The sequence below is a fragment of the Mauremys reevesii genome, linkage group 9 (genome assembly GCF_016161935.1).
Source record: "Mauremys reevesii isolate NIE-2019 linkage group 9, ASM1616193v1, whole genome shotgun sequence".
Classification (NCBI taxonomy): domain Eukaryota; kingdom Metazoa; phylum Chordata; order Testudines; family Geoemydidae; genus Mauremys; species Mauremys reevesii.
In genome coordinates this window covers 50,716,464-50,736,694 of record NC_052631.1, presented here as the reverse complement: position 1 = coordinate 50,736,694, position 20,231 = coordinate 50,716,464, and the positions used below count along the sequence as shown (strand labels likewise).

Below are 20,231 nucleotides of genomic sequence, written 5' to 3'. Positions count from 1 at the left end.
CGGAGGGTTTTCTCACTGTGCCGTTACAAATGGAAGGTGCAGGTCTTGCTCACTTTGCCAACAAGGGCTGGCCCCAAGCTTGCAGCAGAAACCATACCCTAAATAAATACACGTGCAGCCAACATCTAACCTCATTGGTGACCCTGACGTGGGAGGTTTAATTAAGGTCGGCTATCTCCGCTGTCTGCCAAAGCTGAAACTGCTCCCTAAATAAACACACATGCAGCAACATCTAACCACGCTTCGTTGTTATGATCCCTGCTCTTTTTCCCTGGACTCCTCCAGCCCCGAACAAAGTCAGATCTGGGCTGTTGAGCTTGTGCACTAGCAAATGCATGTAAAAGTGGATGAAACACAGCAGCTGGCTATTTTGGGGAGGGGGCAATTTAGAACCTCCCCTTTGCCTTCTTTCAGCCCTCTCCCGTCCCAGTCACCCCTCCTTTCCCCACAAGGAACTGGATTACAAATGCTAGTTGCTTGGAGAGCTAGTGAAATTTTAACAGCCATTCACCCCTGCAGCTGTTGCCCAGTAACAGTCAATGGGAGGGTGTGGGGAGTGATCCCCGCTTGAACTCTCGGGACGTCCTGAGCTTTGTTCTGTTCCTTCTGTGCGAGTTCCTTCTGTGGGACTGCTCCATGCTGCTTCCAGCCACCCCAGCAGCCAAAGCATCTCATAGCAGCCTTTAGTTTGGGTGGATTCTGTGCAGCAAAATATTAGTGCTCCTGGTCTCCTCCTGGCGCTCATGAGAGTCACTTCCCACTGCAGGACCATGGAAACGAGGCCCTCTTCTGGTGTGAAGTGGCACAGTGCCATTTACTCCATTGGCTTTACATAGGCTGAGGATCTGGCCCGTAGTTTTTTATTTTAAATGTTTGAACTAAGCTAACTTCTCCCTTCCCACCACACTAGGATGGCCAGGTGCCTGGTTTTCGACCAGAAAGTCTGGTTGAAAAGGGGGCCTGACAGTGTCCAGTCACTCTGAGTGGGAGGGGGTAGGAAGGCACCAGGTCATCACCGCACCAGCCCCTACTCAGCTGGGATTGCCTCCTATATGAATCGGGCAGCTGCAGCTCTCGACCCTCTCAGGACCCTCTCTCCTGAGCAGAGTTGGGGGAGAGGCAAAGAGCAGCAAGCAATGGGGGAATGGGGGAGAGAGACGGGAAGAGGAGCAAATTGGGGGCAGCGCCTCAGGGAAGAGGTGGGGTGGGGCAGAGCAGGGGAGGTTCCAGCACTCCTGCTTCAGTGTCCGGTTTTTAAATATTATAAAGTTGGCAACCCTACCCCACACGCACAGTGAGATGTGAGGGTTTCCATGCCCCATTCGCTCCTGTGGGAGAAAGGCAGGGACGGGGGGAGCAGGAGAGGGGAGGCCAGCTGTGTCCCTCCTGGTCTGTTTCAGCCCTTAGTGGGCACAGGGAGATGCTCTGTGGCTGAGGGAGGAATTTCTGACTGCCAGTAACTGACGCCAGGTCCTGAACCCAAACTGTCAGTCACCTGGGGTGGCATTACCTTCCTGCTGCCTTGGACGCGCCTAGCAGGCTCTGTACTAACCCCAGTGTGCGGTCGCCATTATGGGGCTCACACCAGGGTTACCTGCAGTCCTGCCAAGGAGCTGTTTTACAGTCTCACCCTCTCGTGAGGTGTCTGCCTCACCGATCCCTCACCCAGGGCCAGAGAGACGCGTAGCCAAAATGGACCAGTGATCAGCTGCACAGGAGCTGCTGGGTGTTGGCTGGCTGGCCAGGCCCTGCTTCAGCGAGGCAGTCCTTTCATGTCTGCTCCTTTGCTTTTCTGTTTGCAGGGTTATGAGGGGCTGGTGGAAGGAGGAGAGAACATTAAGCGAGCAAACTGGCTGAGCGTCTCGAACATCATTCAGCTGGTAAGCAATTTTGCCATTGCCCTCTGTGAGTATAAAGGCCTCTCAGTCCTTCCCTTTTAACTTGTGCAGCTCACGTGCATCTCTGACACATCTGCCCAGTGTTGCAATTTCCTCTGGTCTGCGGGGGTCAGAGCTGGAGAGGGTTTTCTGAAATGATTTAGTAATAACATATAAAATCCTAGTCTTTGCTCCCCATGGTCCCATCTACACTGGGCTCACACTGAGTTTGCCGAGCTCGGTTTTATAGCTCAGTTTGGCTGGTCACGTTGGGCAAAGCTAAACCATGTTCTAGTCCAGTTCGATGGATTCTAGATGCTGGATCCATCTAGCACATGTTGAACACCAGGGCACACTCTTTAGCCTGGGGATAGAGGCTGTTCTTCCTGTCCTAATGATTGCAGCTGCAGGCCCAGGGCATGCTGGGAGTAGTGGGTGATTGATTATACAGCGCTGTGTGTGCTCCGTCCTCTGCTAGTAGGAGACAGTGTGGAGAAAGTGGTTTTGGAAAGAGGCTGTTCCCCTGGAGGGGAAGTCAGTGTAAGCCATCCAGCAGCATAGCAAGGCCGGAGAAACAGTGTTAGCTGTGCCCTTTTCCTCCTGAGAGCAGAAGGGAGCCATCTCAGGGGTGACACTTCATTACACTTGCTAAATGGCTGCGTATGAGTTCCATCCATGTCTGTGCATGCCCCTTTCCCAAGGCCCCTGAGGCAGGGAGCAGGTCTCCTTTCTCTGTCCCTCTTGGTAACAGTGATTCACGTCCTACTGAAACACACCTTTGGGTTGATTTGACTCCATTGTATGATTTAGACACCTCCTTCCCCCTCACACGAGTCGTCTCTCCTGCCTTCCCACTCAGTCTGTGCTTCTCACATCAAGGTCCTGCAGCAGCTTTGGTCTTGACTGCACAGCCAGACTAATCGAGGACTGGTGCACCGAGTTGTGGTCGATCGGTGTGATAACACAGTTTTGGTGTCAGCTGTGTAGACAGCCTCAAACTGTGTTTAAAAATATGCTTGGCTCTTTAAGGGCCCATTGACCCTACACTGTAAAGACAGCTGTGTCAGCAATACCACTGTCCCTGCCACAGTTTGCTCTGTAGCGTAGATGGGACCTAACTGTGTATATAACTGTGTCCCTGAACTGGGCTGTAGGCTCGGACAGACCTGGGCCGTAGCGAGATTCTGATTCACGGTGAACACAAGGTTAGAGCCCATCTACATTGCAAAGTGGAAACTCTGCCCCTCACAGTGTACTTGTAGTGTAGATGGGACCCCAGCTTAAAGGGGACCCGCTGATGGGAAATGAATTGGGTTTAGGCACTCTGGTCCGTGTCCCTGTCTTGGTTCTTTCTGACATGTAAAAGATGTGGTTCTGAGTTGTGTGTTTGCTTGCGGTTTTACCTTGAAGTATCTGGGCTGTCGCGTCTGAGCTTACCCTGGTTTGCTGGAAGTCTCCTTGGAGGTCTCACATGAGGACTGAGGCTTTCTGGGTCCTTCAGTGAACAAGGGGTTGTTGAATCTGTAATAAAGGCACCTAAAGCCATCTTGTCTCCCACAGGTTTCTGAGGCATTTGAGTTCAATAGGCTTTAACAAACCAAAGGGCCAGATCCTTAGCTGGCACAAATCAGCATGGCTCTATTGAAATCACACAGACAGTCTCCCCTGTAGTCAGTGGGGAGCGCTGATTTACACCGGCTAGGGAGCCAGCTGAAGGAGATATAAACAGGTGCTGCTGGCATGGTGTCACAGCCCTGCTAGAAACACAGGAGAGAGGGACTGGAATGTCGAACGTCAAAAACAAGCAAGTAGCCAATCCTCCCCCAGATACGCTTCCAAAACCAACCAGCTTGATGTATCTTCCCAGTGGTTTCTCTCCTTCGAGCCCTATTGCTTCTCCTTGCTAGGTCCCCTTCTAGGCCCCGCCTACTCCACAAAAACAGCCACATTTAAACACGGCTGTGCAGCGTGAAAACACACAACCAATCAGGGCCACAAAAATACTTCCCAACGGCATGTCAGCGTGGTTCTTTGCATAGCACAGAGGCCCAGGCTAGAGCGTGGTTCAGCCCCACACACCCCCTGCAAATAACCTGGTTCTGCCATGACCTGGTGTAACAGACTTTGGGGAAGTGGGGGTCCTGGAGCAGGGACTTTGACTCTTACAGAAATACCATCTTAGCCTGTGTTTAAGGGGCAAGGGCTTCAGTGGGGTGGGGGAGGGCTCTGCCTTGGAAACACTGGCTTTGTCTGCCCCAGTTTGGGTCACTGACCGAGATGGGATGCTAGCCCCATTGGTTCCCAGCTTGGATCTACCAGGCGCCCAAGAAAGCTGTAACTGCTGTGTAGCCTGGACCGAAACCAGCCAGCTATGCCGGCCACTTGGGAGCATCCCTCAGTTCCTTGAGCCTTTCATTCCATTCTCTTGTGTTTTCTCCCCTCTCCCTCTAGCATCTTCCCTGATTTGAGCAGTGTGTCTCTCTGCTCACAGGTAATGCTCTGGTACTGCATGCCCTCCCCACTCCTGTCTGTGTGCTGCTGTTCCACAGCCGCTGGTACTCAGCATGCTACGCCTTGCTTCGCTTGGCAGTGCCGCCCGCTCAGCCGTGGGGAGTGACCTCAGAAGCCTGGCTCCGGGGGAGAGGGGTAGGGATGTCACATTGGTGTCCCTGCCACGTCTGCCTGAGGGACCTGGCACGTCCCCCTGCGTTTACGCCAAGCCGTTCCAAAGCAGTAAAGCCAACCATGGTAGCGAGCTCCTGAAATCTGTGGCATTTTGTCTCTCTGCCTCCCTTGTCTTCCCTCCTTCGCTTTCCTTCTCCGAAGCCCTTCTCTGTTGTGCACGTGCCAGTGTTTTTACCGCCATGGGTGTGGGATGTGCTACTGAGCCAGGAGCTGCTGTCTATGCAGCTGAGAGTGTGGGGTGACGGGGAGAACAGGCCAGCTCCTGACTCTCCCCCATGCTCAGGGTTGGGAGTACGTAGCAAGGCAGCAGGATCCATGGGGATAAAAGTGAGTTAAGGTACATCAGCTAAACTGTAGCAAACCCCAGGCGCAAATGCAAGCCAGAGACAGGCAGGCTCCTTGCCAGGACATGCCCCTGAATGAACCAGAAGCAATTTGCATGCTGAGCTGTGACCCAGAACAAAACAGGGCAATCTCTCACGGGGATGGGCCAGGTGCCAAGCCACCAAGTGCCCAAGGGAGCGTTTGTTCTCGCCAGCACCTTTTGGAGAGTCTGCTTCCGAAAGGAGAGCCGTCTGGCAGCGAGACAGGCCATTAGTGGTGCAAAGGGGTGGGGGCACATTAACTCCCTTCGGGGCAGAAGGGTCGCAACCACTTCTTTGGGCTTGATTTGCAATCGGAGCCGGAGGAAGTGCCTGAGACAAATACAAAGGCTGCAAAGAGGCTATGAAAGCTGTGGGTCTGGTGCCCCGGTGATGAGCTTGTGGGAGGCCTGTCCCAGCTGGCTCAGTCCGGCTCCCAGGAGGACAGCCATCCTCACTCCATATTGTTCCATTGGGAGGCGAAGAGTCGAGGTCTCAGCAAGTGGACGCGAGGGGCACGGTCAGGGAGGGGGTGGGTGGCATATTTTAAGTGAAACTGTTACGTTGCTGGTTAACTCTGCCCCAGCTGTTTTCTACCCTGGGACCAAAGGAGACTGGGAAGATTTGAAATGGAAATGTTGGGTGGATCCTGCCCGAACTACGCTGCTGTGGTGTGGGGAGGGGTGGCAGCTAGCCATCACAGCACAGGCTGGCTCCAGGCAGGTGGTACTGGGGAAGGACAGGTGGAAACGCAGAGCAACATCTTCCCCTGGCTAGTGCATGCTGCAGCGGGCAGCAGAGGGGACAGCTGGCCAGAGCCTGCCCCCAGCTGGGAGACCGCAGCCCCTCCAGCCAGTGCAACGTCAGCAGTCACAAGTGTTGGACCCCTCCAGAGCTCTAGGTACGGTTGAATCTTGGCCTGCTGGGGCATGGGCCGGAATAAGGTTCCTCCACCCTCTTTTCTCCCTTCTACCCACAGGTAACCTGCTCGCCCTTCCTCACCCTTTAGCTGTAGGGGCTGATTCCCTGGTGGATTTGCCCCAAGAGCTTGTGCTCCTGAGGGTCGGTCCCACCCAGTTGGCCCCTTGCATCCACCAGCTGTGCAGACTGTTTGTTTCCTCTCTCACCTTGTTCTGCTGTTTGTAGGGCGGCACGATCATCGGCAGTGCCCGCTGCAAAGCCTTCACCACGCGAGAGGGGCGCCTCCTGGCTGCCCACAACCTGGTGCAGCACGGCATCACCAACCTGTGTGTCATTGGGGGGGACGGCAGCCTGACGGGGGCCAACATCTTCCGGACGGAATGGGGCGGCCTGCTGGAGGAGCTGGTCAAAGACGGTACGTGCCTGCACAGGCTGCAGTCTGAACTGCAGCGTAATACAAGCGCTGTGCTAATCCCCAGGGCCAAAGCCAAAGGAGGGGTAGCTTGGGCATGAGATGTCATCAGATTCATAGATTTTAAGGCCAGAGGGACCATCAGATCAGTTAATCTGACCTCCTGTACATCACAGGTCATACATTTTACTCAGTGCGTTGAGCCCAATAACTTGTGTTTGGCTAAAGTGTCTCCCAGAGAGGCCTCCAGTCTGGATGTGAGGACATCAAGAGATGTCCCTTGGCCCTCTGTTCCAATGGCGAATTGCCCTCACTGTTAAACTTGCCTGGCATCAGCTTCGAACTGTGGGTTCTTGGTCTGCCTTTCTCTGCGCAAAGGCACATGTGGGCTTAGGTGCAAAATCTAAATCATGAACGTGAGCCTGAAGCCTTGAAATTATATCAGAAAGGAGTTAGTCAGGATGCAGCTCTCCGTTTGATCCAGGAAGAAAGTGGGGTGTGATCGTGAAGTTGGTCTGATGGCTTTAAAGGCCTAACAGAGGAAATCACCATGAAATTAATCACAATTTCTAGGCTGGTCTTTTTTTATACAACTCTCTTTACTGCAACTTGTCAAATCTGCTTTTCTGGTGGATCAGTTGGGAGCTGCATGGCTGCTTCCTGCTGTCTGAAGCAAATGGCTTGGAAGACTCAGGACAATGGCCTTTTCCATTCACACTGTTCAAGCAGAACAGGGATACCTAGATGTAACATGTATTGTCAAAGTAACGGCTTGCTTTGCATGCCTATAAACAGGGCCTATTCTGCCCCACAGCCGGATCAGTGTCTTGCTCTGCAGGGAAAGTCGGGAGTTGATTGCTGCAGCCTCTCTGTGTTTAACCCCAGGTAAGATCACCAAGGAGGTGGCTAAGAAATACTGTCATTTGAACATCGTCGGCCTGGTGGGCTCCATCGACAATGATTTCTGTGGCACTGACATGACAATCGGCACGGATTCCGCACTGCACCGCATCATGGAGGTGATCGACGCGATCACCACCACGGCCCAGAGGTGAGCGGGGAGTCCCTCGCAGCTGGCTCCCTCTCACAGAACGTACAAGAGGGTGTACCAGCTCGGCAGGGCCAGCGCCAGAGCTCCGTACTGAACAGTAACACGGCGCGCCTGGCGCTGCACAGCTCTCGCCTCTGACCCAGATTCTTGGGGGTTGTGATGGGGGGGAGGGGGCGTCTGATGACCGAACATGACTCTGACCAAGGAGCCTTGCTGTAGAGAGACACTATTCCCCAAATTCTGATCCTCGTTCTCTCTTTGCAGCCACCAGCGGACCTTTGTGCTGGAGGTGATGGGCAGACACTGTGGGTAAGGAGAGGCCCCCACTCTTCGGAGGTGGGAGGGCGAGGGTGGCTGGCTGGGAGAGGGGGAGAACCGGGGGTGTGTGGTGGGGATGGTTGCTGGCAGTGTCGGGAGGGGAAGAGAGTGGGTTTTGGGTAGGAGGGGAGGAAGCAGGGCTGAGGGCAGTGGGAGGTTTGGGCTGTGTGGACCGCACTGCACAACAAGCAAAAGAAGTCCCTAATTAGCAATGCGCCCTGAGGCAAATGGGAACCAGGCAGTGGTTTGATCTGGTGGAAAGGAGACTGCTGCCAGCCTCTGTGGTTACTAGCAACATAACCATAGTGTGTGCAGGCACAAGGCATATTGCAAGCTAACCATGCCACTAACTCTGTCAGGTGCTGTCGTGGGGACAAGATCTCTCATGCTTACTCCCAAGCCATGAGAGGCCTGAACTTGTTTCGATCCAAGCCACACGGTTCTTCCCTCCATTGTGTGCTGTTGTTGGCAGGATGACAGTCATGGCTGCTAACCTGAGTCTGCCTCCCTAGGTACCTGGCGTTGGTGTCTGCCTTGGCCTCGGGTGCTGACTGGCTTTTCATCCCAGAGGCCCCTCCTGAGGACGGCTGGGAGGATTTCATGTGCGAGAGACTTGGGGAGGTGAGTCCTGTTTGGGACGCGGCAATCATCTTCTGTCAGCTGGGGAAGTGAGCTCGGTTTGGTGGGGAATCCAGAGAGAAATGCCACTCCAAGCTTCTACTCTTCTTCCTTGGTCTCTCCTTTTCATCTGCCCTTCTCTTAGTCCTGCCACTTGGGCAAAAAGGGTCTTAATGAAGTGACGCCCCTATTTCAAAGCAGGAGTCTAGTCTTAGCATCAGCAGTCAAATGTTCTCAGCCAAACACCTGATAAATTTCAATTCAAAACCCCCGTGGGACCAGAAGGCTGCTCCGGTGCTTGGAAAGAATGCTCATGGAGCGTGTGGGCAAGGCTGACTCAAATGCTTAATATTTCGTCTTCACTGGTCCTTCACAAGCCATGATCTCTGGTCATTTGTTCTGTTAACTGTATAATGGGCACCCCTCAATAGGGTGCACATCTGTATTAGGGCCCCAATCCTGCGCTCTGCTCCATGCCAGCAGATCTGCCTGCCCGCCCGGACCCCACCGAGTCACATGCAATGATGTACATGTACATGGTTGTGTACAACCCTTGTCTTTTCCACTAGAGTTTCCACTACGGGCTCATTTCCTTGAAAACCAGCTTCTGTAATTGTTTTGGGTTCGACAGCATGATGGTAACAGTGTCTTCGGACAGAGCCAATTGATGGGGCGAGCCCCCCGCTTCTCCCTTTAGGGTTTCCACAAGTGGGCATGCTCTGGGCCTGGCCTTGTTCTTGTGCCCTCCTCTCTGGGCCCCGTACTGAATGAGGGAGGCAACCTAGTGACAGAGGATGTGGAAAAAGCTAATGTACTCAATGCTTTTTTTGCTTCTGTCTTCATGAACAAGGTCAGCTCCCAGACTGCTGCACTGGGCAGCACAGTATGGGGAGGAGCTGACCAGCCCTCTGTGGAGAAAGAAGTGGTTTGGAACTATTTAGAAAAGCTGGACAAGCACAAGTCCATGGGGCCAGATACGCTGCATCAGAGGATGCTAAAGGAGTTGGCGGATGTGATTGCAGAGCCATTGGCCATTATCTTTGAAAACTCATGGCGATGGGGGGAGGTCCTGGATGACTGGAAAAAGGCTAATGTAGTGCCCATCTTTAGAAAAGGGAAGAAGGAGGATCCAGGGAACTACAGGCCTGTCAGCCTCACCTCAGTCCCTGGAAAAATCATGAAGCAGGTCCTCAAGGAATCAATTCTGAAGCACTTAGAGGAGATGAAAGTGATTAGGAACAATCAATGGATTCACCAAGGGCAAGTCATGCCTGACTAACCTAACTGCCTTCTATGTTGAGATAACTGGCTCTGTGGATGAGGGGAAAGCAGTGGACGTGTTATTCCTTGACTTTAGCAAAGCTTTTGATACGGTCTCCCACAATATTCTTGCCAGCAAGTTAAAGAAGTATGAGCTGGATGAATGGACTATAAGGTGGATAGAAAGCTGGCTAGATCATAGGGCTCAACAGATAGTGATCAATGGCTCCATGTCTAGTTGGCAGCCAGTATCAAGCGGAGTGCACCAAGGGTTGGTCCTGGGTCCGGTTTTGTTCAATATCTTCATTAATGATCTGGAGGATGGTGTGGACTTTATCCTCAGCAAGTTTGCAGATGACACTAAACTGGGAGGAGTGGTTGATACACTGGAGGGTAGGGATAGGATACAGAGGGACCTAGACAAATTAGAGGATTGGGCCAAAAGAAATCTGATGAGGTTTAACAGGGAAAAGTGCAGAGTCCTGCACTTAGGATGGAAGAATCCCATGCACTGCTACAGACTAGGGACCAAATGGTTAGGAAGCAGTTCTGCAGAAAAGGACCTAAGGGTTACAGTGGACGAGAAGCTGGATGTCAGTCGACAGTGTGCCCTTGTTGCCAAGATGGCTAACGGTATTTTGGGCTGTATAAGTAGGGGCATTGCCAGCAAATCGAGAGACGTGATCATTCCCCACTATTCGACATTGGTGAGGTCTCATCTGGAGTACTGTGTCCAGTTTTGGGCCCCACACTACAAAAAGGATGTGGAAAAATTGGAAAGAGTTCAGTGGAGGGCAACAAATATGATTAGGAGACTGGAGCACATGATTTATGAGGAGAGGCTGAGGGAACTGGGATTGTTTAGTCTGCAGAAGAGAAGAATGAGGGGGGATTTGATAGCTGCTTTCAACTACCTGAAAGGGGGTTCCAAAGAGGATGGATCTAGACTGTTCTCAGTGGTAGCAGATGACCAAACAAGGAGTAATGGTCTCAAGTTGCAGTGGGGGAGGTTTAGGTTGGATATTATGAAAATCTTTTTCACTAGGAGGGTCGTGAAACACTGGAATGGGTTTCCTAAGGAGGTAATAGAATCTCCTTCCTTAGAGGTTTTTAAGGTCAGGCTTGACAAAGCCCTGGCTGGGATGATTTAGTTGGGGATTGGTCCTGCTTTGAGCAGAGGGTTGGACTAGATCAGTGCTTCCCAAACTTTAACAACGTGTGAACCCCTTTCACTAAAATGTCAAGTCTCGCGAACCCCCTCCTAAAAATAAATATTTTGAGGGATTTTCTCCTTTACCTGAGTATAAGTTATAAAAGCAGTGATCTTGGAAATATTAAATTTGTTTTTGCAACATGCTTATTACACACTATTTATTATTAATTATTATTTATCATTACAGTATTTTTATTACATTATGAAAACGGCACCACTCTTCCAAGATCTCACTTTCATAGCTTGTATCACTTTGAATAAGCCTGTTAAAAGACAAGGCTCCTATGTTTCATCATGGAGTATCAGATGTGAAACAGCATGAAGGTATTTAAGAAGCCGCCTCAAAGAGTTCCTCCTACACAAGCATTCAGGTCTTGAGCAGTTCAGGCAAACAACGCACGTTACAACAAAGCTTAAACTTGTTCTTCATAATAATTTTAAAAACAACACTAGCTGCCTATTTAATCTTAAAAACAGCAAAAAATATCCCTTTCCATTACCTATAAGGAGTCTTGACGTTTAAATCTCCCCAGTATGATAGAGATGCTTGCTTTGATCTGCTTAGCTCTTGGAAGTCCAGGCGCTCCGGGCTGCTGGCCCCATGCTGCCCGGGGTTCCTAGGGACAACTCTGTCTGCCATTAGAGATTTTTTCCCTGAGAAACCCCTGTAACATTTCACGAACCCCCAGGGGTTCATGAACCCCAGTTTGGGAAGCACTGGACTAGATGACCTCCTGAGGTCTCTTCCAACCCTGATATTCTATGATTAGGAACAGCTTGGGCCAGATCCCCAGCTGCTGTGAATTGGAACCGCTCCACTGCAATCACTAGGCAACACTGATTCCCCCCAGCTGAGGAGCTGTCCCCTGGTGAAGGCTGAACCGGGCATTTCTAGCAGAGCCGGTGCATGAAGGGGAGTGTATGTGCCAACAGGAATTCAAGAGGGTTGAGCCAGTCTCTTTAATGAAACAAAATACGACGCTGAATACAAATCCATCTGAAACGTGCCTTGGGAGGCCCAGAGAAGACTGGCAGGTAGGGCCCAATCCCACAGAGGCAGGGCCCTATTGAAGTTAATGGAGCTCCGTGGGGAGGAGGGGGCTGCTTTCTAGAGTTCTGCAGACCGGGGCAGCGCCGTGCTGCGTCCCTGGGGTGCAGCAGCACGTTGCTGGACAGCAGGATTCTGGCCTTGAGCTGCAGTGGCTGGAGAAGATTTTGAGAGATCTCCCCGACTTGAGTGAGGGATGTCACTGTGTTTTAGCAGAGGGCACAGAAACACACAGTCACGGTGCATCCTCTCCATCAGTTTACCAAGGAACTTGCGGTTCCCTGCTCCAGGCAAGGTAGCAAATGATCAGTGCTGAGCACCAATGGGCTCCTTGAACAGCTAGCAGAGCTAGTCTGTTTGCTCCTGCCAGCTCTGGTTAAGTTTGGCTGTTTCTTTCCCTTGCGGCAGACGCGCAGCAGAGGGTCCCGGCTCAACATCATAATCATCGCTGAAGGCGCCATCGACAGGAATGGCAAACCCATCTCCTCCAGCTACGTGAAGGATGTAAGTGACGTACTCTGGGGCGCGTGCTCCTTTGCTGGGGGGCTCTGGAAGTACATTGGCCTGTAACAAACCTGCTCTCTTTCCTCTGCTGAACAGCTGGTTGTCCAGCGCCTCGGCTTTGACACCCGCGTGACCGTCCTTGGTCACGTGCAGCGTGGCGGGACCCCCTCGGCATTTGATCGCGTGCTGGTAGGTACAATCGGTTTAGCTGAGAGGGGATTTGTGTGCAAGCAGGCCCTGTGTGTGATCTCAGCGACGGGTCTGGTGTGCCTGCATTTGGGATGGTGAAGTCCCAGCATGATGAGCAGGAAGTGGGCCCCTGGAAGGTTCCCAATGCGAGGTGCACTCACTTACAGGCTTGGGGGAATGCCTGGAGTCACACATACAGTGCAGCATTCGTTGGCGCTTGACCCTGTTGTGCAGAACAGAGACCGGCCCCCTCCTAATCCACTGCTAACTGTCCTAGTCTTAATAACCTAGTAACGAGCTGGAATCCTCAATCATCTAAATTAGAGAAACAAACCCACTGAGCCACAGAATCCACCCATCTCTTCCCTGCCCCCTCGGAGGGGCCGTGCCGGAGCTTTGTCCAGTCGCCCATGGCTTTGATACCTGTGTGGGGAAGTGAGTTAACAAGTGGGAAATGTAGCTGTGCTGTCTGGTGCTCGAGCACAGAATTAAAACCACCCCTGCAGGAGTTGCAGCAGCACCTGTCTCCGTTGGTGTATGTGTGGGGCAGGGGCTCGCTCCCTGGGAGTTTCTTTGGCATGTGGGTGTCTGGAAGAAGATCTGGGTGGCTGCAGGATCTTTCAGCGGCAGTGGTCAGGTACATTTGTGCCTCACCAGCTCAGTCTCTCCTTAGCATGTGGTGTGTTTTGTGTAGCCAAGCCCGCGCAATGCTCTGATTCCCACTAGCGTGTCTGTACGAGGTTCCCCGCTAGCACGGCTGCCTCTGACAGGTGGGCTGAGTCGTGCAGCGGGGCACGTGGCAGCAGCGGGCCCGCACTAGGTTTCTGTGTCCTCCGCAGAGCAGTAAGATGGGGATGGAGGCCGTGATGGCGCTGCTGGAGGCCACGCCTGACACGCCCGCCTGCGTGGTGAGCCTTTCCGGGAACCAGTCTGTCCGCCTGCCCCTGATGGAGTGCGTCCTGGTGGTGAGTCTATGGGGCAGCAGCTCTGGGTGGACAAGTTTTACTGCCTCCCTCTCTTTTATACTGTACTCTGCTGTGGCACATGACAGCAATTGGCAAGGGAGAAACAGCACTCGAGAGTCCAGAACAAATGGAGGATGGCCCTAGAGATCTGCGTATCTGGGGGTCTGTTCTAGCTATGCGCAGGTGGGGTTTTATGTGTCATTAGCCATTTGGAGTCTCACACACACACATCCCCTGTATCTCGAGATTTAAAGTCCCAGTACATCCCTTCTGCTGTCGTCCACAGCCCGAGTCTGTGTGTGGGGGGGAGAGAATCCATTTCTGGCCTCGTTCTGCCCTATTTGCCCCCTAGCTAGGCTCGGGGGTTACTAAGAGATAATCTGCCAAGTATCATTTCATTTTCACCCGTGTCTCACATTTAGCTGACTTCCCTTGAATTACGTGGGTTTTTCTTTCTTACTGAGACTTCCCCATCACTTTCCTTCCCCCCCAGACAAAGGACGTGCAGAAAGCGATGGATGAGAAGAGGTTCGAAGAGGCAATCCAGCTCCGGGGGAGGTGAGGCACCCTGATTATGGTGGAGCAGCAGCTCTGCAATAGCTACGGTTGAGTCACTCACCTTTTTTAAGATGACTATTCTAAGTACTGTACAATGCACATGCTCACTCAGATTGCTTTGAAACTTGCTGTGGCTCATGGGGATGTGGCATAGGGTCAATGGTGCAAATTTGGGGTCATTTGAGCAAGGGGTTTCCAAACTGCAGTCCCTCTGCCCCCCCAAGGAAATCATGTATTTACAAAATCACCTGGTTCTTCTAATGGTTTTTGTGCACATCTGGGGCCCAGGCGATGGCTTTGATCCTCCCCAAACTGATCTCACTCCTTGGGATTGATCTCAGCTTGTGCACTGCACCCCTGGCACTTTGGGGGAGAGATGCTGACAGTTACTGAGAGTGAAATTTGGAACTGCAGGGGGGTGAGAGCTAAACTGACGCGCCCAAGGGAGTGAAATGTGTGTGCACGAGGCCCAGGGCAGGGACAGGGACTCTGCATCTCCACTCTCCCGCCCCTCCCTGCCTTCAGCTGGTCCTGGCCCTTCTCGTGGCACTGGGGGAGTGAGCAGGCGGAGGGAAGGTGGGGGTGGAAGCTGTGCAGGGAGAAGTGGGGTGGGAAGGGATCAGAGCTGTGCAATGGGTGAGGTTGGGGAGGTTTTATTGCTCTCCCCCCAACTCCCTCACATCCCTGCCCTTCAGTTCTGTCCCCCTTTCAAAATACCCATCCTCCCCCCCAGCTCCATGCTAGTCCCTGTGCTGTTCCCATGTCCTCTGCCCAGCCCCTCACCCTGCGGGTTCCCTGCCAACGCCTGCTGCCTACAGAGAGGAAGGCTGTGGGGGGCAGAGAGAGGGGCGACGAGCAGATGGCACAGGGCAGTGAGGGCGCTACGTGCAGCCAGGGCATACTGGGGCTGGGTAGTCGCTGCCACGGAGCCAGAGGCCGGGCGGAGGGACAGCTGGGCTGTGGGACATGGGGAGGGGCTGAGAAGTTGTTTTGAAAGCCAAGGAAATGGACTGCAGCAGCATCGTTAAAACATGGCTCTGGCCGCCCAGTGGGGTGGGGCCCTTCTGGAGGCAGCTAACCCTCTGCCTCCGCAAAGAGCGGCTGGCGAGTGAGAATGACGCCAGCCCCGCACTGCAGCTTCCCCTGCCCTCTGCGGGCGAGGTCCCAGCCTGCTGCCCGCCCCCGGAGCAGCGCTCTGTACACGCAGGGGACACAGCCCACGAGCCCTGCGGGGGACAGACAGACAGCCTCGCTTTGCTGAGACGACTCTCGGGCTCAGGCCAGGCACGGCGAACAGGAGCCACCTACCCCGGCCTGAGCCTGCTCCACACAACCCCCCCGACTTGCTGCTCCCTCCCCTTCGCCCTGACCCCGAGGAGCCCTTCTGAGATACTGCCTTCGCTGACCCCTTGCTAAGTCCAGAGACCACTGCCACGTCTGCCAGCGGAGCGCCAGCAGTCCCATGCTGCAGTCCCCGTGCCTGCCACTGACACACCCTGCAGCTCCCAGCGCTCAGGGCAGCCCTGAACCTCACAGTACACGTGCACTGTCACTACAACAGCTCTGCCAACCTGCTCCAACTGCTCCCTCCTCCATTCACTACAGCTGCTGCTAGAACAGCGACCGCAGCTGGGGGGCATGCAGAGAAATGCTGCAGTTCAGAACTGTGCAACACAACACAGACAATGACAGGTTCTCTTGGTCATTCTTCGTGGCTGCTTCTCATCCCGTCAGCCTGCGTGTGCCATTTGCACTGGCTATTGTCAGTGTGTGTGTGTGTGTGTGTGTGTGTGTGTGTGTGTGTGTGTGTGTGTGTGTGTGTGTGTGTGTGTGTGTGTGTGTGTGTGTGTGTGTGTGATGTTCCTTAACCCTGTATTGCCTGGTTTGTGTAGCAGAGCTCATCATTCTGGAAGGGCATGAGGCACCATTCGGCAATGTTCACTCGTTAGCAAAGTGCAGGCAGTTAATTAGCAGCACAGCCCATGCAATCAAATCTGCACGTGGAGCTACTCAGCATTTCTGTTAGAAAATCCTGAAAGCAAAGTTCTTCTCACTCAGCTGCCATGACTTAAAATCTCGTTCATAAGGCGGGAACCTGGAATTCTGATGAGTTTAACACTAACTTAACCAAAGGAAAATGTTTTTGCCATTTCCCAAGGCTTTGTGAGTACTAAAATGTACCAAAACTGCCTCAAAAAAGATGAAATTGGGAGGGGGTTGCTCTAAATGGGAGAATTAACTGGGATCTGGGAGAGGGAGATTCAAAGTAGTCCAGTGTTCATGCACAAGCAACGAAAAACACTAGTTTAAATTCTGGAAGTACGATAGCCTAATGACATCAACTGTCCAGCCTTTCCCTCCTTGGGGAATGCAGACGCACAACTAGCCGAGATACGGGGCTCACTCTTCATTAGCTACACCCTGAGCTGGAGTGAGTCGGCATAGCTCTACCCCTTTTTCCCCCCCTCCCCTCTGAACACCCAGTTCCTACAGTCTGACACCCAGGCACTGTTCTCCTGGGTACATGGCCCTGACCCCTCCCTGTTTAAATCTGTGATCTCCGGCTTGGTGCTGATCGCTAACTCTGGAGTGGATCCTGCGGGTGGGGTTCGATGTGATTGTGGTGTGGGGTGACTGGCTCATCGAGAGTGGTTTTCTTTCCAGGAGCTTTGAAAATAACTGGAACATTTACAAGCTCCTGGCACACCAGAAAATAGCCCATGAAAAGGTAAGTCGGGGGAAGGGGGGGCACGGGGTGGGGGGGAGAAGGTGCAGAGAGTGCTTGGGCTCTTGGGTCTAATCTAGCATAAACTGCAAGTTATTAAAAACTAAAAAAAGGTGTCCACCCACCCGCGTGCACCAATACATCTGCATGCATACACAGACACACCCACACGCGTGCACGAACATGTCCACATGCACGCACCAATGCACCTACCCGCGTGCACTGACACACATGCATGCACGGACTCACCCACCTGTGTGCACCGACACACCCACCTGGGTGCACTGACACACCCGCATGCATGCACAGACACCCACCTGTGTGCACCAACACACCCACCTGGGTGCACTGACACACTCGCATGCATGCACGGACTCACCCACCTGTGTGCACCGACACACCCACCTGGGTGCACTGACACACCTGCATGCATGCGTGCACCAACACACCCACCCACACACAGACCTGGTCTCAGTCTCACAGCCAGATCCCCCAAAAGCATCAGGAGGCAGAGGCCAGGTTCACTCTTAGCTCAGGTAGCTTTTCAGTGACGGAAACCCCTCCTGTTAAGAAGGATGGAGACCTCGCTAAGGGGGCGGCGAGGGGCCTAGTGGAGAAGCTGCATGCTGGCTGTCCCTGGCAGCATGTGGTCCTTGGAGGGGGCTGGGCGGGGGAGGGGGAGCCAAGTGTGCTAGGGGCTCCCTAGGGACAGGCAGAGCCGGTCAGTATCTGATCCTGCTCTCCCTGGAGCTCCCACAGACAGCAAAGAACAGGCCATGGCGCAGCAAGACCTACTCTGCACTCTTTCCTGCATCAGTGGGGAGCTGGGGAGCAGCTGCAGCAGGGAAGGGTGGGCTGCCCCTCCCAGCACCCCCGGCTCACAGCTGAGCGCCCCCTCCCACAGTGACAGGGCTGATCCAGAGAACTTGTGGTCACAGTGATCCCTGGAGCCTCAAACCCAATGGGTCAGGGAGCAGAGTGCCCCTGGTGCCATCCAGCTGATGTGGCTGGAGGTCGCCTGGGCTGGGGCTGGCTGGCGGGTGTGGCAGTGCCCCAGGCACACGTGTGCTCTCCCTGCTGCGGCTGTCTGCGCCGACTGGTGCTGTTTGTCTCCCTTCTGGCAGACTCACTTCAGCCTGGCGATTCTGAATGTTGGCGCCCCGGCGGCCGGCATGAACGCAGCTGTCAGGTCGGCGGTGCGCATTGGGATCTCCCAGGGGCACACGGTCTACGTGGTGAACGATGGCTTTGAAGGCTTGTCGAAGGGGCAGGTACACCTCTCCAGTTTGACTGCAGGTGGGGGCAGCTGGGGGCAGACATCGGCATGTACCTCTGGGGAACCTACTCGGGTGGGTTCGTATTAACACCCCTGGCGAGTATTTGCCACGTCAGTAAGCCGTCAGTAAGCTGGCCCCGTCCAGTGATATCGGCAGGCTGAGCTCAGCCAGCACAGAGAGCATAAGCAGCCACATTCCATCCTCATGCGCCCCCTCCAAAACGTGCCATCATCTCACTGCCCAGAGACAGGGGATTTGCTGACGGGTGTCTCAGGCTGTCGTCAGCATGAACCAAGACATTGCTCCTTGCAGATCCGCAAGGTGGGCTGGCACGACGTAGCAGGCTGGCTGGGACGCGGCGGATCCATGCTGGGCACCAAGCGGTAAGTGCCACGGACGGGCTGGGTGAATCTGAGCAGTGCTTGCTGCTAAGCACAATGAAAAGCGTCAGGGCAGGAGCAGAGGGACAGGGGCCAAGCACAAGCTTCTGGAACTCCGTGACAAACTGAGGTAGGGCTGGTCTCACACGTACTCTGAGCAAACACCCGTTAATCTCCTTGAAGCAAAACCTGTGTCTAGAACTGGCCTGCCTGCTGCCTGCTCACGCCTGGGGTCGCCCCACGGCAGCCTAGGGGTCACTCCAGGGTTCATTGGAGTCAACATCTCCCATTGCTGTTGAGAGGAGAAAAGGCCTCGTGTGAAAAAGAAACTTTCCCAAAATGGGAGGCGGGGGGAGCAACTGGCCTCTTGGGATCCTGCTGCAGGGTGCATCCCTTTGATCCGGCTGTGAATTCATAGGGTGGCTGCAGGCACCTGTGTGGAACGAGAGCAAACGCTGCCTGCTCAGCCGCCTGTGTTGTCCATCCCTTTTGCACAAGGCGCAAATCAGACCCTGGGGTCAGTTGTCAGGTGTCCTGGTGCAATGGCCTGAGATCTCTGGGCCTAGGTGGGTCACCAGGCTTCTCTCCTCCCTCCTGTCTCCACTCTGCTCCCCAGGCACGCGGCGTGATGTGGGCTCTTGGGTGACAGCTCTGGGGAGCCTGCCTGAATCCTGCACGGAGCTGTGCCTGGCAAGGAGCGTCTGCTTCAGCACTAGGCGCACCGCAGCTCTGCAGAGCTCGGCCGGAGACCCAGGCCCCGGGACAGTCCCCAGTACCTGCTCACTGGGCTGTGGCTATGGTGCATCCCAGCATGGTCGCCGGCCCTCTCCCAGGCTGCCAGAGTGTCCTAGAAAATAACCCAAGTGAGAGAGTAAACTCACCCGGCCCACTCCCTCTGCGCTACCTGGCACTGGAGTCCAGGGCCGAGCTCGCTCCACTTGCAGGGTGGGGCTGGCAGGACAGCCTTCGGTAAGCTGGCAGATTGGCTTCCCCGCCATCCTTATCGGTGTCCTCCCAGCCCAGACAAACTGAGCTGTGAGTGCAGCTGCTAGCAGAGATTAGGAGCAGGTGAGTTTAACAATCCCTGCGGTCTCGCTGCTCCCTGGGGTGCTAAGAGTGCAGTTCATGCTCTGGGACCCAGTGAAGGGGTGTGCTGTGTGTCTGTCTGCTCGTGTTCTTGTGAGAGAGACTCTCTCTCCTAAGGTGTCCCAGGCAATAGCCAGATACCACTGCCCTATGCAGACCTCTCTGTTATAGATGTGAAGGCCAGAAAGGACTGCTGTGATCATCTAGGTCAGGGGTAGGCAACCTATGGCGCGGGTGCCGAAGGCGGCACGCGAGCTGATTTTCAGTGGCACTCTCACTGCCCGGGGCCTGGCCACCGGTCCGGGGGGCTCTGCATTTTAATTTAAATTTAAATGAAGCTGCTTAAACATTTTAAAAACCTTATTTACTTTACATACAACAATAGTTTAGTTATATATTATAGACTTATTGAAAGAGGCCCTTTAAAAACCTTAAAATGTATGACTGGCACACGAAACCTTAAATCAGAGTGAATAACTGAAGACTCAGCACAGCACTTCTGAAAGGTTGCTGACCCCTGACCTAGTGTGACCTCCCATATAACACAGGCCAGAGATCATCACCCAGTGGTACCTGCTTCAAGCCCGTATCTTGTGGCTGAGCTAGAGCATCTTTCCAGACAAGTTTCTCACCTTATCATTGCTCTGTTCATCCTGAACAGAACATAAGAACGGCCACAGTGGGTCAGACCAATTGTCCATCTAGCCCAGTATCCTGTCTTCCGACAGTGGCCAATGCCAGGTGCCCCAGAGGGAAAGAACAGAACAGGTAATCATCAAGTG

At 53.8% G+C, this 20,231-nt stretch overlaps 1 protein-coding gene across 2 annotated transcripts in view; it reads left to right on the top strand.

The window, feature by feature from the left end:
• The window catches only part of PFKL (phosphofructokinase, liver type), a 49,210-nt gene that overhangs the window by 17,170 nt on the left and 11,809 nt on the right, over positions 1 to 20,231 (top strand). For both annotated transcript variants that reach the window (XM_039488392.1, XM_039488393.1), the window contains exons 3-14: positions 1,803 to 1,880; positions 6,071 to 6,260; positions 7,143 to 7,308; positions 7,573 to 7,617; positions 8,139 to 8,247; positions 12,174 to 12,269; positions 12,366 to 12,458; positions 13,298 to 13,423; positions 13,917 to 13,981; positions 16,646 to 16,709; positions 17,831 to 17,977; positions 18,296 to 18,366. In XM_039488392.1, coding sequence (XP_039344326.1) covers positions 1,803 to 1,880; positions 6,071 to 6,260; positions 7,143 to 7,308; positions 7,573 to 7,617; positions 8,139 to 8,247; positions 12,174 to 12,269; positions 12,366 to 12,458; positions 13,298 to 13,423; positions 13,917 to 13,981; positions 16,646 to 16,709; positions 17,831 to 17,977; positions 18,296 to 18,366 — 1,250 coding nt within the window. The remainder of the gene's footprint in view (positions 1 to 1,802; positions 1,881 to 6,070; positions 6,261 to 7,142; positions 7,309 to 7,572; positions 7,618 to 8,138; positions 8,248 to 12,173; positions 12,270 to 12,365; positions 12,459 to 13,297; positions 13,424 to 13,916; positions 13,982 to 16,645; positions 16,710 to 17,830; positions 17,978 to 18,295; positions 18,367 to 20,231) is intronic.